Source organism: Chenopodium album, chromosome 6 (assembly GCF_948465745.1).
Source record: "Chenopodium album chromosome 6, dcCheAlbu1.1, whole genome shotgun sequence".
NCBI lineage: Eukaryota > Viridiplantae > Streptophyta > Magnoliopsida > Caryophyllales > Amaranthaceae > Chenopodium > Chenopodium album.
Window position 1 is genome coordinate 41,089,124 of NC_137839.1, and position 27,115 is coordinate 41,116,238.

General features: G+C 38.0%; 1 protein-coding gene across 1 annotated transcript; it reads left to right on the forward strand.

Annotated features, from left to right (window-relative positions):
• The first annotated feature begins 23,359 nt into the window (after positions 1–23,359).
• LOC145636906 (uncharacterized) lies at positions 23,360–24,346 on the forward strand. Its single transcript, XM_081688442.1, has one exon. It carries the CDS (start codon positions 23,360–23,362, stop codon positions 24,344–24,346), a length of 987 nt encoding a protein of 328 aa, XP_081544568.1.
• The last annotated feature ends 2,769 nt before the right edge of the window (positions 24,347–27,115 follow it).

A 27,115-nucleotide genomic window follows, 5' to 3' on the forward strand; every position in this document is an offset into this window, starting at 1 on the left:
AGGAGAAATTAAACCTTTTTAAACATGATACGATCTACAATGGGTCTTAGTGATCTTACTATCTCTTTCTGGGGACACGAACTTCTAACGGTGGCACTAACATTGAACTGTGCTCCATCAAAAGCTGTAGAAAAGACTCCATACGAGTTATGGGCGAAGAAACCCCCTTGGTTGACTTTTCTAAAGATATGGGGATGCAAAGTTTATGTCAAGAAATTGATTTCTAACAAACTTCATCCCAATCTGACAATGTTTATTTTGTGGGCTACCCAAAAGAAACCAAAGGGTATTCCTTCTACAATAAATCGGAGAACAATGTGTTTGTTGCTCGCGATGGTGTCTTTTTGGAGAAGGAGCACCTTTTAAAAATGACAAGTGGGAAGAAAATCAAACTCGGTGAAGTTCGAGAGGACGAGCAACGAAATCAAAAAGACAATCAATGAGCTCAAACAACATATGTTAACGCTGGTCAAAATGATCAAAATATGCAAGGTCAAATCGACAATGCAAATGCTCACCCCGTTACCCTATTTAGGTCTTAAGAGGTCGAGATCTCAACATGATAGATATCTTGGTATAGTTTTAACCAAGAATCTTGACATCCTGATTATGGATGAAGATGAACCGACAACTTACAAGCAAGCGATGGCAAGCACCGACTCTACTAAATGGTAAGAGGCCATGAGATCTAAATCGATTCCATGTTTGAAAATCAAGTCTGAGACTTGGTTGACTTACCCGAAGGTTACACACCTATCTGATGTAAGTGGATTTTTAAATTGAAAACCAAAAAAGATGGAAATGTATTCTTTTATAAAGCTATATTAGTAGTAAAAGGTTACAGACAGGTTCATGGTATTGATTACGATGAAACCTTTTCTGTAGTCGCAATGCTTAAATCCATTCGGATTCTCCTAGCGATTGCTGCATATTACAGTTATGAAATATGGAAGATGGACGTCAAAACCGCCTTCCTTAATGGTATTTAGGAAGAAACTGTGTATATAACACAGCCTGAAGGTTTTGTCGACCAAAACAATGCTGGGAAAGTTTGTAAGCTTAAAAAGTCTATTTACGGGCTGAAGCAAGCTAGCAGGAGTTGGAATTTGCGATTCGATGAAGCCATCAATAAGTTTGGTTTTATTAAGAATCCAGCGGAATCTTGTGTTTACAAGAAGGACAGTGGGAGTGACATTGCCTTCCTAGTCTTTTATGTCAATGACATATTTCTCATTGGAAACAACATACCGTTGTTAGGTTCTGTAAAGGCCTAACTTGGAATGTGTTTTTTAATGAAAGACTTGGGTGAGGCTTAGTACATATTAGGCATCAAAATCTATAGGGATAGATCAAAAAGGATGATTGGATTGAGCCAAAGTACTTATATTGATAAGAGACTGGCTCGATTTTTCATGGAACAGGCCAAGACAGGTTACCTTCCAATATCACATGGCATAACCCTAAGCAAGAAGCAGTGTCCACAGACACCTGAGGAGTGGGAAACGATGAATTAGATTCGATATGCTTTGCTTATTAGATTGATCATGTATGCCATGATATGTACTAGGCCAGATGTATCGTATGCCTTGAGTGTTTCGATCCGTTACTAATCAGAACCAGGATAGGCCCATTGGACTGAGGCCAAGAATATCCTGAATAAACTGAAAAGGAACAAGGATAAATTCGTGGTGTATGGTGGTTTAGATGAATTAGTTGTTGAAGGTTACACCAACGCGAGCTTCCAGACAGACAGAGACAATTTCAAATTTCAATTTGGATATGTGTTTTGTCTAAATGGAGGAGCGTTTAGTTTGAAGAGTGCTATGAAGAGCACAACAACAGATTCTACAACTTAAGCCGAATACTTGGCAGCTGCTAAAGCGGTTAAGAAGGCTGTTTGGATTCGTAAGTTCATTGGCTTGATGTTGTACCCTCCATCACGGGTCCAATAACCCTCAATTATAACAACAATGGAGCTATTGTTGTTGGGTTTCGATAAATCCAACCCACCGCGGAAGGAAACTCGACCCCAAACCAACTCATAATAATTATAACTATAAGCATAATTAACATAAACACAAGGTTAAGTAAGACTTTATTACCTTTGTAGCGTGCTTTGCTCAGCAAAACGAGTTATTACTTGAAAGCCCTCAAGTCCCGCTCAGATGGCGACCTCCTTCTAAGTCCACCCGCAACGCGAGCACCGAACTCGGACTATTGCCTTCGAGTTAGCAAGGACCGACCTCAAAACCCGAGTAATTAGTGTTCAAAGGTTTTCACATTGTGATGCCTTTTTCAACACTTACTCAAGTGAAGAATTCCCAACTCCCTAGGTTGGTATTTATAGGCAAAGGCTCACAAAATTCCCATCATCTTTCCATATGGGATTTTGATTTTATCCATTTTATTTTAAATCTAAAATAAAATAAATAAGCAAGCTACTAATAAATCAACAAGTGTCAAGCTCACATGAGGGGTTAGATGAGGACCATTCGGAGGAAAAGGGGACCAAGCTTTCTCCATACTACCTTTCTAACAACCGGCCAACTCAGCCCTCACACCCCCTCTAGCTTTGCGCCACATTGAAGCCCCACTTAGGCACCAAGGCACCCTAAGTGGGATACCATGGCATGCGGCCACCCACGACCGGCAGGCCTAGCTCGCGTGTGCGGGCTATTGCAGTCGTGGGCTGCTACTTGCGCTCTCGACTAGCAGGCCCTTGCACCATGCATGTGGGCTGTTGCCGAGGGCTGTTGCTAGCCCATGCGTGCATATGGCTCCGGCCACCCATGCTAGCATAGGTGCGCTAGCACGAACCAGCCAGCCTAGGCTCAGCTTGGTGCGCATGCTAGGCCATATGCTCCTAGCACTCGGTTTGCTCGGGGTATTATGATGCTAGGGGTATTTTGGTATTTTTTTATTTATTAGTATTTTTCTCGTCTTGTCTTTTATTATTTCCGACTCGACTTTCGACGCTCCAAGCTCGAATTTCCGACATCTAAATATTAATTACTCGGGCGACTAATTAATTCCTTCTGAATTAATTCGTCGCTTCGGTTGGCTAGTTGCTTGGGTGTGACTAATTAATTCCTTCCGAATTTCAGTCAAGATTAAGCTATAATATTAATTATACATTAATATTACTAATCGAAAGCGGCCTCCACCAAGGCATTCTGATCAGTTGACCTCACTGAATAATTAGTTTTCTAATAAATTCTAAACCCTCTATCGGAATAATACAGTTGTTTGAAGGACACCATCCCTTTCAATTGCTCAGGCCAGAGAGCTAAGGGAACATCAGAAGGTCAAACATGTCAAGCGGCGGTTTCACAAGATTCGAAAATGGAAATCAGAAGGCGAAATCAGAATTTTGAAAGTTGGAACGGATGACAATGTAGCCGATCCATTTACTAAACCTTTGCCTCAAGTGAAGCATAACAAGCACGTTGAGCCAATAGGAATCAAGCATGTTGGAGACTAGCTTTGATTTCCCTGTTTAGTGTTTTAGTTAATTTTGAACATTTTAATATAAGACACTAAGATAAAAGCATTCCAGTTTTGGAGTAATTTAAATTTCATGCAATGTTATTACTCCGTTTGCTATTTAATTGTGGTTTAGGATTAAACAATGAGTCCATTCGATTATGAGAATATTCAAAATAGGGTGTCAAGACCAGCCAATCTTGGTAAGAAAACACCTATTAAGTGACATTGAATATTATAATCAAGAATTATCCCTAATTAAGGTCATTTAAACGATGGGCGATTAATGACCACTTGAGATTAGTGTGTAGTTTGATTTATAGCACTGTTTCTTGTGCTACAAGGATATAATTGTCAAAAATCATTTGCACAGGTATTAGTTTAGAACCATACTGGATTGACCTATGAGAAAACTTTGAGAGATTAAAAATTGTCATAAGTATACTTTTCATTATAGCTATTGGAACATATTTCCTCAACCATGAGTAATGTGAGTTCTCTTGTTTGCATACTAGACTGCTTTGATGTTGTCAAACGTCTAACGTAAAAGGGGGTTATAACGGCAACACTCGGGTGCCTAGGTCCTCTTAGTCAGAGAAGCTACATTATAAGAATGAGAATGTCCCCCTACTAAAATAGGGAAGATGTCTTTGTTGTTTACAAGGCCTCTCAAAGGGCGAGATTGTAAAATGCATGTCCGTGCTCGGATAGATTTTAGAAATCATCTGTTTATTAACAGTCAAACTTGGGATCGAGAAACATTTCTGGACATAATAAGGATGACGAATAAATCTTACCTTATAGTTCATCAAGAGACATTAAGTGACATAGGAAAAAGGCTATAAACTAAAAGCGCACTTATCCGGAATGACAAGTGGGAGATTGAAAGGAATGGTGTCCTTCAAACAAGTTAATTATTTCGATAGAGGGGTCAGAATTATTAGAAAGCTAATTATTTAGTGAGGTTAAGTGATCAGAATGCTTGGGTGGAGGCCACTTTTGATCAGTAATTTAGGGAATATTTCAAGCATTACCCCTAGCATAAACCCCACTATGATCATACAATAAAGTACGGTGGTGTCCAAAGGGAAAGAAGATAGAGCAAAAGAGTCGCCAACAAGTTTTAGGAACTTGTAAACCGTTCACAGGGTGAAGGTTACACCCCTTAACGATCCAGGAGATCGTCAACTCCAATAGGTTTGGAACCATGACTGGTAGTTCGGGGATGAAGGTACAAATTCAACCTAAAAGAGATTGAACTTGCCCTAATAATAGGCCTCTACTTTGTTCTGATCGTATTCATGTGCGCTTTCTAACCAACATGCAATCAATAGGATTAACCCTAAAGTTGTTCAATCTATGTTGGTTGAATATTAATGCACAAATAAACTATTATTGGCGATCACTTGAATTATAATCATATTAACACTAAACAAGATTATTAATTATCATATTAAGCGTGATTACAAGTACCAAATTCCCTTTAAACATGCATAAAAGGCGTGATCAAGCAATAAAAATAAATATATCAAGCAACATAATAATAATCAAAATTAAAATAATCATAAATTATCATCATAACAATAATTATAACAATTATAATCATAATATTCATGTTAAAGCATAATAATAGCAAGATCCTAGGCATGATACTAACAAGATTAATAACAAACCCTAGCATGTCACTAAACATCAACGATCAAATATATAGCCCTAACATGATACTAACATAAATATTGGAAAGAGAAATAGGAAACATCACAGGAATCACAATTTTCATATTTGATATTAGAAATTATAGTTATTACCCTAAATATGATACTATGAAGATCAAAACACCCTAAATATCATACTAAAAAAAACATCCTAACATGATACTAGGAATATCCTAAACATGATATTAGGAACCAAAATATTAACCTAAGCATGATTTTTATATCAAAAAATCAATAAAATAATTAAAGCACTTACTTGGATGCCTCGTATCTCTTTCTAATAACAAAATGCACACGTCAGTAACTTCAAGGAAAATAATAATCAACAAAACAATTAAATTAAATAATTGAAATAAAGATTTGGGACCAAACCCTCAGAAATTAAAACCTTTCACGTCTAGGGCGAAAGCAACTTTGAATATGGCTAGGTGTATCTAAGTCTTGCGAATGCGGAATTTTGTATTTGAGAAAAGGCTAGTTTAGAAAAGAGAGAGAGAGTAAGTAATCAAGAAAATCTTCATGAGATTTGGTGAATGAAAACGGAGTTTTTTAGAAGGCTATTTATAGAGAAAATCAACCAAAAAGATAAAAAATCAAAACAGAGTTCTGACGCGTAAAACCGAGGTTAGCGCCAGACGCTGACATTAGCGCCAGGCGTTAACGCTAGCGCCAGGCGCCAAGCTTAGCGTCAGGCGCTAATGCTGGCGTTTGGTGCTAACTTAATTATTGACGCGTTTTCTAAAATCAAATAGAAATTGCCGTACAGGAGGATAAAATCGTATTTTCCTCAAAAACATTCTTTTATTCTGATAAAAACTCTAAAAAGTCAACAAAAGTCAATTTGTCAATGTTAATTGAATTAGGAATGAAAATAACCTTCTAGAAGAATCTGGAAGACTAAAAACATTGCTAATTGCATTAGGAATGATAAATCTATATTAGGCCTTCCTCTAGATCATTGGGCCGCATATAAGGCTCAAACCGGGCCCAGTTCAGTAATTTGGCCATAACTTCCTCAATATTCATCGGAATTGGGCTTATAATATATCGTTGGAAAGCTCTTTTCAACACCTATCCAACTATACTACTACTGGTCCCATATCATGGACCAAACAAAATAGATTGGATGATTTCTTAAAATAGGTTTTCAAAAACAAAGAGAGGAGAAAAAAAATTAAAACTATCCGCAACACTAAACTTTCCACACTTTAACTTCAATCGATTATGATTCGACGTGAAAGGTACTCATCACTGGGTTTGGTTTTGGGGAGACACAAATGGGTGTCTACAGAAGCCCCCACTTTGACTGAGTTTGGAGAAACGCAAGTTTCGAAAATAAAAGTCAAAGTATCGATAGGGACGGAGAATGATTCAGAACGTTCTGCGATCCTAAATCACTCTTGTAATGCCGATACCTACAAACTAGCTTGTCGATCAAAACAGTAATGCCGAAGACCCTAGCTTGTCGATCTTTTTAAAATCTCGCTTGAACTTTGTTTCCGCTACGCCTGTACGTCGGCGCTTCTACTGCTTTTGAACCTGTATGTCGGTGCCTTTTGCTGAATTATGAACCAGTATGTCGGTGCTTTTGTTGTGATGACAATCCTCTTTTCTTTGTGAATAGTTGCCAACACAACTCTTATATGATGTATGACAATCCGATTTAGGGAAAGTTGTCAATGCTTTGTAACAATCCATCCTTGGAAATGTTGCCACGATGAAGCGACAATCCGTATCTCGGAAAATTTGCCAAAATCCAATTTTGGGAAAAAGTGCCAATGCTTCGTAACAATCTGTCATAAGAACCTTGCTACGATCGACAATACACATCTTGAAATATAACTCTTGAAAGCAATCCACTTTGGAAATTTGCCAATGCTATGCGACAATCCTTTTGGGAAAATATTGCCACTATTGACAATCCGCGTCTTGGAACATTTGCAAAAAAGAGTCGACCGACAATCCACTTCGGGAAGTTTGCCACTTATTGAAATGAATGACAATCCACATTGAGGAACCTTTGCCGAAATTTATGATGAATAGAGTCCTACAACAATCCTTTGGGAAATTTTTCCATAGGAAACTGGGTGTATGACAATCCAATCTCGGAAAACTTGCCAGCGATGACAATCTGAACTTGGAAAAAATTGCCAAATAGAGAAGGAGCACGACAATCCACGCTTGGAAACTTTGCCAGAGATGACAATCCAATCTTGGAAAAATTGTCGTTGAAGTAGCTGCACGACAATCCATTTTTGGAAATATTTTCAGTTGGGGATGACAATCGAATTTTTGGAAAAATTGTCGTTTAAGAAAAACGCGCGACAATCCATATTTGGATATATGTCGTTTAAATGCTTGCTTTTAAACCGATACGTTGGTGCTTGTAATGAGCCAGTGTTTTAGGCGCTTAAGCTAAGTGAGACGATTTATTGTCAGGTCAATCACTTACTACGATTGTAATCGAGCCGACTACTAACCAAGGAACCCGAAATTGCTGTATGAGGTCAAAATAACCATTCTGATAGGCTTCGAGCTCTGTCGCTGCTGAAATATCTCTGGCGCCGCGATTTTGCTCTGTCGCCGGAAGCTGGGATCTAGCGCCAGGCGCTGGAACCTGTTGCTAGACGCTGGATGTCGTTGTCTGGCGCTGGAGTCAGGTCTTCCCTATTTTGCTCTTGATGCCGCTGTTGCTTGGTTTTGCTCCGAACTTTGAGCTTGGTCGTTTCCTTTCAACCGAATCCGCTCAAATCTTTTGTAAATTAAAGCTCTTCATCTCTAATTTACCGATTAATGTAACTCTTCTTATCTTGGAGGAATCTCATTCGGTCATATTCGCAGTTTTTTCGAAAAAAAAAAAAATTCGGGAATGTTCTCGCTTGCTAGGATGCACCTGCATTTATATCTTTGACTATAGGACTTTGCTTATCTTTCTTTAGGGTTGACCTAAGACTTAACGTTGCTTGACTCATTGACTTGTCATGACTCAAGGTAAGACGACTCACCTCATGAGACTCGTGTGTGCATAGTGTTGACTTTATGTGATAACACGACATGAGTCATTGTGTATATGACTCGTGTGAGCATTGTATTGTGATTGTGGGACTCGAAAATGCAAAAAAGCAAAAAAAATTCGTCATTTTTGTTAAGGGTACCGACTTTCTCCCGAAAAAGAAAGACGCGAAAAAAGAATCCAAGTTTTCGAATGCATGTTGAATGAGCTTAGTCAAATGTTGTTTGATACTATCTCTCAAGGTGCAAGGATTAATCCATCCTAGGCTATCTCAATGGTTGACTCAATGATGAAAGTATTTGGGTAACTTAGGCACGGAGGCTAAGCACTTCATACTTCGTGATGTAATGACAATTATGATTGATGAGTGATGTTGATATGACAAGGCATGCTTTAACGTGGTGTTAAGATTTCATGACAAAGGGTTCCTAATGGAAGGTATATTTGGTCATGTATCCGTGATGTGTGTGATAGTGACACTAAAGTTAGGCCGCAAGGGCAAAGTGTGTGGAAAATATATTGAAAAGAGTCAAATGGTGGCGACTCTTTAGGCTAGGTAAGCTAATGCTGTAAGGATCAAGCCCCCAAGTCTAGCTCTAAGTAAATAGGAATGAACATAGGGGATCCCTTGATATGATCACGGTGTAAGTGTGTGAATGTGAATATGAATGCATTTTTATTACGGCCGCACCTCGATGTGAGGTTGCCTACGTATTCGTTAGGAATCAGGCCGAACGTAGCTCTAGCCGAACCTTGCACAAGTGTGTGTATACCTTAAAAAGGTCTTTAAGGGTTGTAACGTGGTTAAGCTAAAAGTTGAAGAAGAAAGGGGATAAAGGCTCAAGACCCTAGATAAGCCCCCAAGGTGTGCAACTTTGCTTTTGGATCTTTGTATTTTTATGCTTAAGTTTCTACTCTTTTTTAGCTATCTTTTCTCTCTCTCTTTTTTTTTTTTTTTTTTTTTTTTTTTTTTTTTTTTTTTTGCTTTAGCATTTATTTTATTTTTATAAGTGTGGGAAATCCCGATCATGCGGTCTATCACTCACTTGGCATTCATGTTTCTTAGGCACGGTACCGAGCACTCGATAAGAGACGCAATCCAAGACGTGTTCTTATCAAAGGCATTTTCATATCAAAGACATTGGAAAACTTACCCTTTTGTACACTTTATTTATTTATTTTTCTATTTTAATCTTTTGAAGTCACTCAAGCTTTTTTTTTGTTTTTTGAAAATTGCATAAGTTGCACACAATCCCATCCCAAAGTTAGGTAGATATGGGTTGAAAAAATGAAGGGTCTATCGTTAGACGAGGCTCAAAGTGGTTTATGAAAAAATGATTGCATATTTGAAGGATGAAAGGTAATATGATGTGGCTACAAAGGGGGTGCCTCAAATCATTGGTATACCTTGTGCTTAGTTTGTTTATGATTTTTTTCTTATTCTTTTTTGTTTTTTTTTTTGCAATGCAACGCAATGATCATATGCAAGAAAATAAATGCTCATTTTATTAAAAGAGGAAAAGAAAGATTCTACAAAATTAATCTAAGAGAAAAGAAAGGTGCCTATGCTAGACCCATTGGGGAAAACGGTAAATAAAATAAAATAAAAAGAGATCATGAAATCTTGTCGTTTAAGCTAGCCTCTGTCTTGTGTCGTTTGCTTCATCATCACCCAATCTTCTTGTTAGCTAGAGGCAATGGGATCTTATTTGCTTCTATGAGATTTTGAATGAGATTTTGAAACCTGTATCATTCATCAGTGGTATGACCGCGTCCTTGCTGGTACTTGTAATAAGAGTTGGGATTCCATCTCGAAGATCGATTTTTTGGCATTGGATCCTCGGTAAGGCCAATAGGTTTGATTAATCCTCGCTCATAGAGACGATCGAAAGCAGCATCGTAGGTCATTCCATTTGGTGTGAACTCTCTCCTGGGTTTCCTTTTAGATCCTTGATTGTCCATGGCTAAACACCATTATGGTCAAAGGTACTAACATTATTACTAGAGTGGGTATTTTCGGAAGAAGAAGGATTGTCGTTCTTCTTTCCTTTCCACTGTGGTTACTATTGTTAGTAGCTTTTTGTTTTGCGAGGTCATCTTCGATTTCAATTTCGATGTCATAGACGGCCTTGAAAGTATTCAGATTGTGTTGATATTTTAAATGCTTTGAATACTTCTCTTGGAGATTCTTGATAAACATCCTCACAGATTCTTTTTCAGTGGGCACCTCAATCATCTTAGCGGAAGTTTCCCTCCACTTATTAAAGAAAGAAGTAAAGCCTTCATTCTCTTTTTGTCTTAGCATCTCAAGTTGTCTATAATCGGTTTCAACCTGAATATTGCACTTGAACCTATCAATGAAAGCGTTTGCTATCGATTCCCAGGTAGAGGTTTTCTCCTTGTCAAGGGAGAAGAAACATTGTTGGCAAACGGTTTCAAGAGATAGAGAAAATATAGAGGGAAACACTTTCTTTTCAATACCCTTAACACTCATTATTGTTTCAAAAGCTCTTAGATGAAAATAAGGGTTGTCAGTTGCCTTGAATTTCGGGATGTCGTTGGCATTGAACTTATGCGGAAGAAGTTCTTTATCCACCAAGACCCCTTGTGAACTAATGCCCTTAAATTTATAGTCACTAGATAGCTTGCTCAAGCTTTCTTGCATGAGGTTCATTTGTTGTTGCTTCACAGGGTCATCAATTTTGAGGGTTAAAGCCTTTAACACCTCAGTCACATTAGTCAATTGACTCCTAAGTTCATTAACTTCCTCTTGAGTTTCCATTATCTTTTTAGCCTTCCTCTTTTGACGAATCGGTTTATCAAAAAGTATGACTTGAATAGAGAGGTTATCATTGATTAATCGCCCTTCTCTCCTCAACCAAGTACTGTGGAAAAGGAATTTGGGGATATTCATTAATAAATGTTTGACTCAAACTTTATTCAATATGCAATGGATAATAAGGTAGAAAAATGAGGGTGGTGATATGGAGAAAGCATGTAGATGGAGAGATGTGGAAAATTAGGAATAGAATGTACCCCCAACTCGAACGACGGAAAAAACCGACTCATGCATGAACCTAAGACATGGTCATGGTGACATATACTCAAAGTGTGTGCTAAGACTACTGACTGTAGGTGACATGTTAAGAGTCGTGTAATGACCATATGGCTAGACTATGTGACTAGGCTCAAGCAAAGACTAAGTTAAGACTTCATGTATATGCATTAAACTGGATAGGTTGTGGTATTTTAATCATAACTTTTTATCTGTGACTCTTATTGGGATGAAACCAACGCCAAATTAAATATAAAACTCGGGGCTACATATCCATAGGCTTTACGACTCATAGTTCTTCCTAAAACGCCGGATATGACTAAAACAAGTTGACGTTTGTGCAGTATACGGGAATAAAAATCCGGGTTGACTTAAAGGGACTATAACTCGATTTTAGACATATTTATTAGCTCTAATTAATTAATTAATTAATTAAACAAAGTCCTTTAGTCATTAATTAGTTTATTTAGGCTTAATCACAAGTCAAACAAACGGTTAGGAAAAATCACATAGAGTATGCACAACAAATAATGCACAATTAATCAAGTAGGCACAATATGACGCAATGAGTTTGCAACCTAACCATGGCTCTAGTTCTCTAAAGTTCGGGATATGGGTTAGTCAAAGAGGGTCCATGGTTAACTGTCCGGATGCACCGCGCGGAAGCCTAACCGTGAAGGGTTGGCGCGAGTGGATGGGACACCGCGAGTTAAGAAAAACTCACTTCCATGGTTTGGTGAATTCAACATTCTCGGTTGTACCCTTTGTTGCTCTGAGCGTTCAATCAGGTAGATGAAGCATGAATTCCCAGAGGGTTATGTCCATATGTAGAACACATATGGGTTTCAGAAAAGTGAGAAAAACTCAATCAGGAAGTAGGATCGAGCAAACAGTGATAAAAACTGGTCGAAATTAGAACGCATATTTCTGGCTCGGTATTGGAAGAATTTGGCGCCAGCAAAAAGAGGTTGGCGCCAGCTTTAGGCTTTAGCGCCTGGCGACAGGGCTGTCGTCTGACGCTAAAGTCAATATGCCGGCGCTAATTTTTGTTCGCTGACGCTAATTCCTACATGCCTCAGCAGCTTTCTGTGCTCGATAAAATTTTCCAGTTTCATGCAGTGTTATTTCGATCCTAGTTGTGAAAGATATTTCTCAAATTTCCTACGTGTAAAAATCCTATGTTTTAACTCATTACGGATGGTCTTTCCAATGAGATCTTTTTTATGCATATGACAATAATGTTAATCAAAATTACACACATGAAATACTTAGAACGTTTCGAGTCTCATCCACTCATTCTAAATCATTGCCGAAATAAATTTCAGGAACTAAAATAGAAATCCTTCCCATTGGAGTCGCCAAAAAACTGTAGGGAATATTTCAAGCATTACCCCTAGCTTAAACCCCACTGTGATCATACACTAAAGTACGGTGGCGTCCAAAGGGAAAGAAGATAGAGCAAAAGAGTCGCCAACAAGTTTTAGGAACTTGTAAACCGTTCACAGGGTGAAGGTTACACCCCTTAACGATCCAGGAGATCGTCAACTCCAATAGGTCTGGAACCATGACTGGTAGTTCGGGGATGAAGGTTAAAATTCAACCTAAAAGAGATTGAACCTGCCCTAATAATAGGCCTCTACTTTGTTCTTATCGTATTTATGTGCGCTTTCTGACTAACATGCAATCAATAGGATTAACCCTAAATCTATTCAATCTATGTTGGTTGAATATTAAAGCACAAATAAACTATTATTGGCGATCACTTGAATTATAATCATATTAACCCTAAACAAGATTATAAATTATCTTATTAAGCGTGATTACAAGTACCAAATTCCCTGTAAACATGCATAAAAAGGCGTGATCAAGCAATAAAAATAAATATATCAAGCAACATAATAATAATCAAAATTAAAATAATCATAAATCATCATCATAACAATAATTATAACAATTATAATCATAATATTCATGTTAAAGCATAATAATAGCAAGATCATAGGCATGATACTAACAAGATTAATAACAAACCCTAGCATGTCACTAAACATCAAAGATCAAATATATAGCCCTAACATGATACTAACATAAATATTAGAAAGAGAAATAGGAAACATTACAGGAATCGCAATTTTCATAATTGATATTAGAAATTATAGTTATTACCCTAAACATGATACTAGGAAGATCTAAACACCCTAAATATCATACTAAATAAAACATCCTAACATGATACTAGGAACATCCTAAACATGATATTAGTAATCAAAATATTAACCTAAGCATGATTTCTATATCAAAATATCAAAAAAACAATTAAAGAACTTACTTGGATGCCTCGTATCTCTTTCTAATAACAAAATACACACGTTAGTAACTTCAAGGAGAATAATAATCAACAAAACAATTAAATTAAATAATTGAAATAAATATTTGGGACCAAACCATCATAAATTAAAACCTATAACGTCTAGGGCGAAGGCAACTTCGAATATGGCTAGATGTATCTAAGTATTGCGAATGCGGAATTTTGTATTTGAGAAAAGGCTAGTTTAGAAAAGAGAGAGAGAGAGTAAGTAATCAAGAAAATCTTGATGAGAGTTGGTGAATGAAAGCGGAGTTTTTAGAAGGCTATTTATAGAGAAAATCAGCCAAAAAGATAAAAAATCAAAATAGAGTTCTGACGCGTAAAACTGAGGTTAGCGCCAGACGCTGACATTAGCGCCAGGCGCTAACGCTAGCGCCAGGCGCCAAGCTTAGCGCCAGGCGCTAATGCTGGCGTTTGGCGCTAACTTAATTATTGACGCGTTTTCTAAAATCAGATAGAAATTGCCGTACATGAGGATAAAATCGTATTTTCCTCTAAAACATTCTTTTATTCTGATAAAAACTCTAAAAAGTTAACAAAAGTCAATTTGTCAATGCTAATTGAATTAGGAATGAAAAGAACCTTCTAGAAGAATCTAGAAGACTAAACCATTCCTAATTGCATTAGGAAAGATAAATCTATATTAGGCCCTCCTCTAGATCATTGGGCCGCATATAAGGCTCAAACCGGGCCCAGTTCAGTAATTTGGCCATAACTTCCTCAATATTCATCGGAATTGGGCTTATAATATATCATTGGAAAGATCTTTTCAATCCCTATCCAACTATACTACTATTGGGCCCATATCATGGACCAACCAAACTGGATTGGCTGTTTTCTTAAAATAGGTTTTTAAATTCAGAGAGATGAGAAAATAAATTAAAACTATCCGCAACACTAAACTTTCCACACTTTCACTTCATTCGATGATGATTCGACGTGAAAGGTACTCATCACTGGGTTTGGTTTTGGGGAGACACAAATGGGTGTCTACAAGTAATATTAATGTATAGTTAATATTACAACTTAATCTTGACTGAACCCTTCGGGTCACACCCAAGCAACTAATGAACCGACGCGACGAATTAATTCGGAAGGAGTTAATGAGTCGCTCGCGTAATTAATAATTAGACGTCAGAAATTCGAGCTTGAAGTGTCGGAACCGAGCATTGGAAGTCAAGTCGAAAATAATAAAAGGCGAGAAGAGAAAATTACTAATAAATAAATAAAATTACCAAAATACCCCTAGCATCGGAATGCCCTGAGAAAACTGAGTGCTTGGGGCATATGGCATAGCAAGGTGGATAGCAAGCGCACCAAGATGAGCCTTAACTGGCAGGTGCATGCTAGCGCACGATTGCTAGCAGTTAGCCAGGACTAGCAGCCCGCACTAATGTGCGTGGCATGCTAGCAGGCCACGGCTAGCAGCCTGCACAAATGTGCGTGGTATGCTTGCGGGTCGCAACTAGCAGCCCACACATTGGTGCGTGGCTGGCTAGAAGCAGGCCTCCGCCAAGCAGCCTGCACATATGTGCGTGTCCTACTAGGCCGAAAGCGTGGCAACAGCTAAGCAGCCAACACTTGGGTGCCTTACTGCCCAAGTGTGGGTGCCACGTGGCCCGCGTGGATTTGTTGCTTGAATCTTGAGGTGGTCGGCTATAGGTAGGGATGACAACGAATTGTAACTGACCCGAATTTGTGGATCCATATCCGTTTTCACGGATATAGTTCCTTTAAATTTAGACCCGATGGATCCGGATCGGATACAGATCTCGTACTAAAAAACAGATTTGGATACGGGTCTAACCCTAATACTTGTATCTAGATCCGTTTTCTCGTTTATAAAAAAATATTTCTAAACTAAAGCCCACCCCACATATTTGAAATTTACACTGATTCTACGGTTCTACCAAACCCCCAAACAGAAACCCTAAAAGGCTAAAATCGTACTCTCTCTCTCCTCTCTCCCCCTCTATCTCTCTATTACCGACCACTCAATCTATAACAACTCTAGCAGGTCCACCCTCTCCGGTAATCGTGGGTCTAGCCCATTCTCTCCGAGCTCCGACGACCGAAAGTAAAAAAATCACAATGCTTGATTCCTGAACTTTTAGTATACTTAATTCTTAGATTTTTTTTTACATTATGTTTTGTTTTATTTAATTTATTTATGTCATATTAGTATTTACTAGCTTGTTAGTATATAATCCAAATTTACTTTGTTTTGTCAAAATGCATCATCTTAATGCTTCCTAATTTATGAGTGGATGCATTGGTCACTGTTCACTGGTTCACTTTTTTTTTTTTTCTTTTTTTGATGGAAGTTTACTGTTTCACTTAATTTAAGTAGTTGTACGATTTTAATTCAAATATTGAACTTGATAAACCATCAAGGGATGTTTAAAAGCTAAACTTATACATTATTTTAGTTAAAAATAGATTTATTAATTAAATAATAAGTCCACTGTGTAGGATCCGTCTTGGACCCATTTCAGACCCGGATCCGTAGGATCAAACGGATATGGATATGGATCCTCCTTTATCATACCCGACGGATCCGGATCGGATATTGATCTAGGGTACAAAAGCATGTTTGGATATCGATCCAGTCAGATTCGGTTCATATCCGACTTGTTGCCATCCCTAGCTATAGGAGAGGATTGGGGAGCACGTTTGGTCCCCCCTTTTCCAAGTGGTCCTCACCTAACCTCTCTCATGAATATGCCACTTGTTAATTTATTAGTAGCTTTTTTGATTTAAAAATAAAATGGAAAAAATCAATTCTCCCACATTAATGGAAGAACAAATCTCACTCTTACTTTTCCCTATAAATACCAAAGTTGGGGTATTGGGAAGAGCACTTGAGTAAGTGTTGAAAAAGGCATCACCATTGTGAAAACCTTTGAACACAATTAATTACTCGGGTTAAGGTCGGGCTTAGATAACTCCTAAGCATTGAACCATTTTTGGGGCTCGAGTTGCGGGTGGACTTCGTTGGAGGTCCTTGTGCGAGCGGGGCTTAGAGCTTTCGAAGTAAGAGCTCTGTTAGTGAGCGAATCACGCGCCAAAGGTATTAGTCTCTTTCTTAATATTGTTGTTTAAGTTAATTATGCTTTATGATTATATTTATTGTGAGTGTGGTCTTGGCTCGGGTTTTCTTCCGCGGTGAGTTAGACTCATCGAAACCCTACAGTTGGTCTGCATAGCAGCACTCATGTGGATGCCAAGGGTCTACCTTTAGTGTGCGTGCTGCCCTTGCGTGGCCGCTGCTCGCTAGGTGCGCAAACCATTTGCTTGCGGTTGACTTCGTGTTTGCTTATTTAGCCGTTTTTTAATTAATTATTTTGGTTTTAATTATTTTAATTAAATTGTTGAGGCTAGGCCTCGGTTTTGAGCGGCATTGGCAAAAATTTTATTTTGGCAAAATTTTAGGTTTACCAACTTAATTAATTGGATTAATTAAGATGGATGCAGAATTTAGTGGGAGCTTCAATTTTTAATTGCGTTAAATTACATAATCGGTTATACAACTTTGACTAGTTTTAATTTGGCGTGTTAATTGGATTAACGACCTAAATTAGTTACTAGTTTACACGTGTTTGTGCATTGTTACTTGTCTATCGTTGTAAAATGCATGAGCCATTCACAAATAGTGAATGGATGAATGAAATGTATATTCTCCCGCAGGTTTTATAAAAGTGGCAACTAGTGGGGCCCGATTATAATAGAAAATACGGATTGCGTTCCGTGATGTATTTTTGTAAACCTAAAGACAGTCTGCAAAACGGTTGAGTATTTTTGTACCTTAATAATTAGATTACTCTTAATCGTAGATACTACTATTTCCATAATTATTGTTATGTCTTGAAGACGAAGGTTCTTGGAAGACGAAGCCATGAAGTTGCAAAAGCCGACTCTTCAAGACTTGAAGACTCAAGGGGTCATTCTAGTTGCCAAATGAATCATTATTTATGTTTTCGGTATCAACTTATGATTATATATGTGAATTATATGTTAGATGCATGTTTAGGATTTCGAATGCTGCAATGATTAATTAAGTTCACTTAAATCAACCAACATATAAACCCTAGGTCTCTAAAATATTGAGTAAAATTGCCATTCCAAAACAACACTTATCGACCTATTGAGAGTAGTGATGGGCTATGCCAAAGCGAGGAATCACTATTACTCCCTAGGATACGTATGGCATACCGGGTATGCAAGTTGGTTTTGGTTATACTCAACGATATGAGTGATGGAGTCCTATCATATCGTGGCAAAGTGGATAAGTTGTTGAGAGAGCATTAGATGCGAAGATTTATTTAACCAAGAGTGGCTTGGAGCCACTAGCAAATAGTTGCTTACCTTAGAAGATTGAGTGTTAATACAAGCCAAAGCATGCTTAACCACTCATTGTTTCTTTGGATCTTGGAATCGACTTATTTTCACCAAATAGGAAAATTTTAATGTGTGAATAAGACGTTTAAATATTATATATGGTTTTTCATTTAAGTATTATGAATGGTATTTCATTTCAAATTCTTTCAATTGTAGAACCATGTCTTTAACTAACGACAAGAACCTAATGTTCCCGGAACTTCCCGAAAAGTTACCATTTTCCTTGAATTTGGTGAATTTTAAGGAGTGGGAAGAAGACATCCAAAAGACCCTCCAAAATTGCTACCTAGAGCATATTCTTGACATACCCATCCCGAGTCCACTCAAAAGGGGTTATGAGCGATGAGGCTCATGAGGAGTGGATTTGTGATTGCAGAATAGTCTTGCGACTTATGGCAAAATCCATCCCGGAACAATAGAAGGGGAAGTTTTCTAACTATTTTTCGGACATGCTCCTCAAAATAGACTCAACAACAAAAGCAATCATCTACGCCATTCCCCGGCAACGACGCCATTTTTGATCTAGGGCGAGACTAGGTCGTTGAAAACTAATCTACCCTTGGTCAAAACAAATTTTGTAATCTCTCAACACACCCCTACACAAAGCATAGAGTACGTTGAGGGTCGAACCACTAGGAATGGGAGGTGAATGCTAAATTCAAAGCTAAGCTATTTCGAAGCAATGAGGTGAGGTGTGTCTATTCTACCAATCAAACAATCGAAATGAAAATCAAACTTATCAAGCACTAGGGTATGGATCCACATAAACTTGTAATTAATTTAACTAATTGGGATTGGAGATGACTAAGTCAAGTTTTGTGAGGGAAAATCAATTAAGCAATCAATATGGTAGGTTAATCTCCTAGAGGTCAAAGTAGCGCCAACTACGAGAGACTCTAGCTAGGAAACTTGCAAACCTACTCAATCGACAAATGTAAGCCACAAATTAATTTTCCGTATCAATGTGAACCTACAATGCAATCTAGTATGAGAAACTTAGGTTGATCACTCCTAAATTGAACACACACATGCACATAATCAATCAACCAATTTCACAACATCAACTCCATAAATTTCCCCCAATTAGTATAAATCAATTACTCATATATGCTTCACCATTTCCCTAGCAAGAAAACTACTCACTATTCATGATAATCATTATCAAAACTAAACTAAGCAACAAATTCATCATCATATTAATAAAAATATACCAATTCAAAAATCAATCAACTTGAACAATTAACAAAGAAATTGAGGAAACACATTTAAACAAAGTTTAATGAATTAAATGAAAGAAAACACATCCAAACAATGCCTTTTGAATCGAATGAAGGTGAAATGCATTCAACGAATCTAATTGATTCAATTGAAAGTAATTGAATCAAAGGAAGTAGAGAGAGAAAGTAGGAGAGAGAAACTCTAGAGAGAGAAAGAAACCCGCCATTTTCAACTTGTTTTTTAAGCTTTTTGGAAGCCGATTTCCATGGAAAAAAGGAGGAAAGGAAAGGGGAAGAAATCCTCGGGCTCAAAATCGAAAGGGAAGAAGAAAACAAAGCCAAGAACGAGGAACCTCGAAGAGCAAAACCAGAGTATGGCCATGGATGATGTCTTGGTTGAAAGCTGGCTGGACGGGGAGGCGATTGAGGAGATTCCGGTGAGAATGGTGACGGAGGAGGATAAGGCTCTACATAGTGAAGAGTTCAATCGATGGCTACAGGTAATTCGAACCCCTAGTCCTGTGCATTTCAATGGAACAGTAGATTCTGATGTTAGTACTGGGTCTATTAATCCGACTCCATTGTTGATGATTAACGAACCAGATGGGTTGGGAAATGATTTGCATGTGAATCTGGAGAAAAACTTTTTGAACCCCTAATTTCGAAACCCAGTTTTTGAAACCCCTGTTTCTGCCATTCCTAATGAATCGGGTGGTATTAGCTGGAGTAGCATGTTTAAGAATACGATTGATGAGGGTTTAAATCTTGCTGGCAGTGCTGGAGTTGATTGTACTTCATGCTGCAAAATGGCTAATACAGAGGTGAAAATGAAGTTAACTAAGGAAGATGTACTACCTGAAATTGAGTTTTGGAAATCAACAATTGTTCTTTGTGGTAAACCTTCATTGTCTGTAATGAGTGGTTTTATGCGAAGAATTTGGGGCAAATATGGAATAGATAGAATTTCTGCTATGAATAATGGAGTTTTTCTAGTTCGTTTTAAGACAGTGGTAGGAAGGGAAAAGGTGATGAACTCTACACCTATCTTGTTTGATGGTAGACCTGTAATGATGAAGAGGTGGGAGCTAGGCTTGGATTTGGGAAATGAGAAGGTGTTTGAAGTTCCCACTTGGGTTAGATTGCCAAGATTAAACTTAAAATTATGGGGTCAGTCTTCTTTAATGAAAATAGCTGGGCTAATTGGGGAGCCAGTTAAGACTGATAGAGGCACAACTACCAAGGAAATGCTTGAGTATGCTAGGATAATGGTCAAGGTGAAAATAAATGGTGAGCTACCAGATGAGATTGAGTTTCAGGATGAATGTGGTGTTGATGTTAAGCAAAAAGTGATATATGAAAGGAAGCCTATTATTTGTGGTGTCTGTAGAGGTATGGGACATGGAGATAGTGATTGCCCTAATCACAGAGTTAAGGTCCAGAAGCCACCAGCTAAGATTCAACAACAAAGACAGCAGAAGAAACCTGTGGTAAGGAAGGTTTGGATGCCTAAGGCTCAGCAAAATCAGCAGGCAGAACAACCTCAAGGCATCAGAGTGAATAAGAACAAGTTTAATGTTGATGTTGATCCAGATATTGTTTCTGGAATAGCTGATGGTGATAAATGTGTTATGGGATCAGTATGCAGAACAACAAATGGGAGGGTACTGTTTGGTGACTGGGAGACAGAGGAGTGTTCATACACTCTCCATGGATAATTGGGGTTTTTAGAATGTCAGGGGCCTTAACAAACTAAATAAAGTGTGTGATGTTCTTTGGTTTATGAAAAACCGAGGAATTGGTTTGTTTGGGCTCCTGGAGACTAAAGTGAAGGCTGGTAATTTTGGTAAGGTCTTCACTGGTTTTGGTGGCAAGTGGCCTGTAACTGCAAACTACAGTAAGCATCGTTGAGGGAGAATTTGGATTGTTTGGTTACCTGATATCTTTCAGGTAGAGATTGATAGAGTAGAAGCCCAGTTAATCCATGTGAAAGTTGTTCACAAGGCTTCTAAGTTTGTGTTCTGGTATACAGTTGTTTATGGGCTGAATACTGCAAATGAAAAGGAGGTTTTGTGGCATCAGATTGGGGAGATAAAAAAGGACATTCTTGGTCCATGGATCTTGGGGGGTGACTTCAATAATGTTCTGAATACTGAGGACAAAATTGGTTCCCCAGTTACCTTTGCAGAGATTGAAAAGTTCAGACAATGTGTTAGGCAAAATGCACTTATTGATTTTAAAGTTGGGGGTTTGTTCTATACTTGGAATAACAAGCATCAAGGGAGCGATAGAGTGTGCACAAAGATTGATAGGATCTTGGTTAATGAGCTGTGGACTGAAAACTGCAGGGAGTTTAGAGCTGATTTCTTGCCTGAGGGATTAATGGATCATTGCCCTTGTATTATGAGATTGTTTGGGTGTAATGGAAATGTTATGAAACCTTTCAGGTTTTTTAATATGTGGATTGATGCTCCAGGATACCAGGAAGCTGTTCAACAGGCTTGGAATAGTGATGTGAGAGGAACTGATATGTTTATTGTGGTGAAAAAACTGCAAAAGGTGAAAGAATCTCTCAAGGTGTTAAATCTGACTAATTTCTCCTCAGTGGAGAGTGCAGATGCCAGTGCTGATGTTGATTTAGCAAGGGTGCAGTGTGAATTGAACAAGGATCCTCAGAATTTGGAGTTGATCCAAATGGAAAGTGATGCCAGGGAAAGGTTCTTAGCTGCTCATACTACAAAATTGATGTTTTTGAAGTAGAAAGCCAAGTTACATTGGATGAAAGAAGGTGATGTTAACTCTTCTTACTTTCATGCTTGTATTAGGAAAAGAAGAATGCATAATAATGTGCATACCATTCAACTTGAGAATGGTGATATCATTCAGGACCCTGATAAAATTGCAGAAGCTTTTATTAGTTTCTATAAAGAGTTATTAGGCACTGGTGGGACCCCTTCTAGACAAGTCCATCAAGCTGTTATAGATGTTGGTCCTATTGTGAATGATGAGCAACATTTGAGTATTTGCAGAGTGTTTACTTAGGATGATGTGAGAAATGCTGTTTGGAGTATTGAGGATGACAAGGCACCTGGTCCTGATGGTTTCTCCAGCAAATTCTTCAAGAATGCTTGGGGAGTGGTGAAGAATGAGGTGTGTAAGGCAGTTTTGGGATTCTTTGAGCATGGTTAGCTGCTGAAACAGGTGAATGCAACTACTTTGACTCTAGTACCTAAATTAGATAATGCTACTAAAGTTACTCAGTTTAGACCAATTGCATGCTGTAATGTGCTGTACAAGATCATTTCTAAGATGCTATGTGAAAGACTCAAAGAGGTGTTGCCTGGCTTGATTAGTGAGAATCAAAGTGCTTTTATTGCTGGAAGATCTATTCTGGACAACATTTTAGTGTGCCAGGATATGTTAAAAGAGTACAATAATAAGAGAAAGTCTCCTAGATGTACTATTAAGGTGGATTTAAGGAAAGCATATGATTCTGTGCACTGGTCCATTATCCATGATATGTTGCAGGCTTTGAACTTCCCAAGTAAATTCATATCTTGGGTCATGGAGTGTGTTACTTCCCCTTCTTTCTCTATTATGATTAATGGTGGGCTGAATGGTTTTTTTAAGGGCAAGAAAGGAATCAGGCAAGGTGATCCTATGTCACCTTTGGTGTTTGTCATTGTGATGGAGTACCTTTCAAGATTGCTTAAAAAAGTGGGTGCAAAGAGAGGCTTTAGATTCCACCAAAGATGCAAATCTTTAAGATTAAATCACCTAATTTTTGCTGATAATTTGATGTTATTCTCCTATGCTGATAAGAAGTCTGTCTCCCTTCTTGTAAGGGCTTTGAAAACTTTTGAGGGTTGTTCTGGATTACAGGCTAATGTTGATAAATCTGCTATCTACTTTGGGAGTGTGCAGTCTGAAATGCAACAGAAAATTGTGTCTGAGTCTGGTTTTGTTATAGGAGAAACTCCTTTCAAATATCTTGGCATCCCTCTGAATGCTAAATACTTGAGAGTCTCAGACTTTGATGCTATAGTTGATAAGATGCTGACTAGAATAACCTGCTAGTCTAGCAGAAACCTGTCTTATATTGCAAGAGTTGTGATGGTGAACTCTGTACTGATTAGTTTGCACACTTATTGGGCTCAGTGTGTGCTGTTACCTAAGTCAGTCATCTTGAGGATTACTCGGTTGTGCAGAGCTTTTCTTTGGTGTGGAGATGATGTTTTGCCTAAGGCTCCCCCTATTGCTTGGGATTGGGTCTGCAAAAGCAAAGCTGAGGGTGGCTTAAGAATTAGAGATTGTGGGATGTGGAACAGGGTAGCTTTGGGGAAGTATGTGTGGAAAATAGCTAAGAAAGAGGATTCTCTTTGGGTGAAATGGGTTCATGCTGTGTACATTAAAGAACAAGACTGGTGGAATTATAGTCCTAAGAGATTTGCAGGATGGGCTTGGAGGAGATTATGTGCAGTCAAGGACCAGCTAAAAGAAGGTTTTGAGCAAAATAGCTGGATGAATGGCAACTATAGAATTTCTGAGTGCTACAAGTGGCTGCAGGGAGCTGGAACAAAGGTGGATTGGTGTAAATGGGTTTGGAATAAGTTCAATATCCCTAAGAATTCATTCATCTTATGGCTTGCTATGCATGATAGACTCAGAACAAGAGAGAAGCTCTGGAAATATAATGCCTGTGCTGAAGATAGTTGTTTGCGTTGTGGTGCTAGTATTGAGGACAGACAACATCTGTTCTTTAATTGTAGATACAGTCAAGAGTGTATGCTGAGAATTGCTCATTGGATCCATATTCCAATTCAGAACTTCTGCATTGATGAGGTTTGGAAGAATTGGCTCAGAGCAGTGAAAGATAAGGTGCAGCAGAAGGTGGTCCTAGCAGTTCTGGCTTGTGTTGTTTATCATATCTGGTTTGCTAGGAACACTGATTTCTGGCAGAAAGCTGTTATTCACCCTTCAAGCCTGTCTAAGGGTATTGGTAGGGTGAGCATGGACAGAGTCAAACAGCTTATAAACAAGAAATGGAGCAGATTGCAGTGCAAATGGATTCAGGAGTTATGTAGCAACATCCCAAATTAGTTTATGTTTTGTGTGTTGCTGTGTTGTTTCTTTTGTGGTTTTCTTTTAATTTGCTTCTGATCAGGTTTTGCTTTACTCTCTCTTAGTTGAACCCTTCCTAGAAGGTGGCAACTAAGGAGTTTAAGGCTTGGGGTGGGCTGGCCTTTGTGTTAGGCCTGTGTAGCTTTGGAGGTGCCTACTTTAGGCTTGTAAAATTTGTACATTTGTACAGTTTTTTTGTTAGAAATATACTTGCTTACTTACCAATAAAAAAAACAAAGAAATTGAGATCAAAATAAAGATTGCATTGAAGTAAAGAAATCCTTACAAACTTGCTTCAATTTAATGGAGAAAAACACTTGGAAACATTAATCTTCAATCATTAATCAAGAACTTCTCTCTCTACAAACTAGAGTTTCTCTCTCTAAAAATCTAACCTAATTCTATTCTACGCTGAAAAATTAAACTCTCTCTAAAAATAGAAAGAAAATCTATATATAGTAAAACTAACTAAGAGAAATTAGTTAGATCGTCCCCAAATAAACCCGAACAGGCGCGGCCAACTATAAGAGAGAGCGCGGCCGTGCAAATCTGGGTACGGAACAAGGACCTGAGTAGGTGCGCCCGCGCCATACCCCCACGCGCATGCGCTTGGGAGCAGGGGAGCCTTCTTCCCTATCATTTCGATGCTCCTCGTGCGTTCAACTTAATGCTCTTGATTATCACGGGACCTTGCATTTTCTAAACTCCATGTTTGCGGGTTCAAGACTAGAAATCATGCCCCCACGGCTTGAATGCACAGATCAAGGACTTATGAACTTGCACTTTTCCATGCTTGAGCTTCAAATGTAGAACATAATACATCCCAATCAATGTCAAACTTGGGAAGAGGCCTTGGGAAACTTGGATAACGATCATAACCTGAAAAATAAAGGAAAACAAGAAAATAAAAGAGAAAATAACAAAATAAACCAAAAAATGCATAAAGAAAGATATCCAACTAAGAATATGAAAACTAAAAGAAATAAAGAGTAAAATCAAGGAAAAGCTAAGTAAAAGAGCTATAGAATAGCATGAAATTCATCCTAAAAAGAACCAAATGAGTGCCATAAATGACACTCATCAAATCCCCCCAAGCAAAACTTTTGCTTGTCCTCGAGCAAAACAAAGCAAGAAAGAATAAGGATGAAAGACTTATTCAAAAAGAAAAAGAAAGACATAAGACGGGAACATACACTAAGACTCACTTTCGTAGGAATCACGATTGTTTTTAGCTACAACAAGCCCTTTAAACTCCAAAGTCTCCTATGAGGACGAGTGAGGTCTCGTAAAGGTTTCCTAAGAGCTTAACCTATAACTCTCCATCAACATACATGAGGCAAACCACAAACAGAAAAGTAAAAGAAAGAAAAACAAAATTGAAACCTTTACGAGTTGGACTTTACAAAATGACCACATTTCAAATGAATAAACATCTTTCTAAGACCACTATACGAGGTTGATTGAAACATAGATTATGCTAAGCATAGAGAACTAGTTATCACAATTGACCTTCATCCCGTTCGATCTTACCGCGTTCTTCCTATAATCTCAAATCTCCCTCTAATGAGCATCTCAATAGCTACTCGAAGGAGCCTGAAAAGAAATACTTTTAGGCTACACGATGTCTTGACTATGCATCCCCTCTCTTTAGGCTTTAACTCATAATGCCCTCCCTCGAAATTTGACTCAACCTATAGGTCGAAAGGTCTTTCCCCAAGGTTGTAACGTAAAGGCAGAAGGTTAGGGGTAGGTTAAAATTTTAAAATTTGGTGGTACACCTAGGTGATGAAGCAAGGATTGGCCAAATCTCTACACCAAAACCGAGAAGTCACCAAACAAAGACAAACTAACACCCCCAAGCTTATTCAAAGCTATATCCAATAGATATATACATAAAGCATAAACGCTTCTCCCCCAAGCTAAAAGGAAACATTGTCCTCAATGCTTGAAGAGGAAAAGAGTCACATCAAAATATTTTTGGAATTTCTCATTTTCAAATTTTTTATAAGTTTTTTTTCATTGTTTATTTTCAAAATTTTCAAAGCCAATGTCCATGCCTCTTTAACTTAGGACGGCTTTTCAATTTTTCATTTATTATGTCCTTGCCTTTTTTACATGTAGGATGGCTTTTTCCATCAATCATTTGCCATTATTCACAAAATATTCACAAAACACAAGCTTGCTTACAAAAGGAACCAATATCCATAATTATAAACCACAAACTCCAAAAACATGACCATTTGCTTCACAAAAACCACAAATGGAACAAAAAGAAACAAAAGGTTACAAATTCTAAAGATGTGGCTTGAAAAAAAGGGAAAAGACTCAAATGGTTAGCAAGAAGGCAAATGTAAACCCAGAGAACTAAAAGAAAAAAATTAAACCTAGAAAAATATAAATTATCACCCCGAAAAAATGCCTTTGTCCTCCCTAGACGGTTCGGTCTTGTTGTTGTAGCCAAGCCTAACAACTTGGTTATGGACGTTTCTTTAGTTCAAGACGTAGCATCATGCATTGGTGCTATGCGTTCTATCCATGTGCAGCAAGATATTCAATCTTTTGAGTTTCTTGTTGTTCTTATTAACTAGTTCATTCTAGTTCATTTTATGCTTTGAATAAATTGTAAACTTTAGTCTTATTTTAAGTTTGCAAATTAGTTGCATTATTAGTTGCATTTTTCTTTAGTTTGCTAAAGTTCAAAATGTAATGTTACATTCACATAAAGTTCAAGTACAAGATACATGAAGA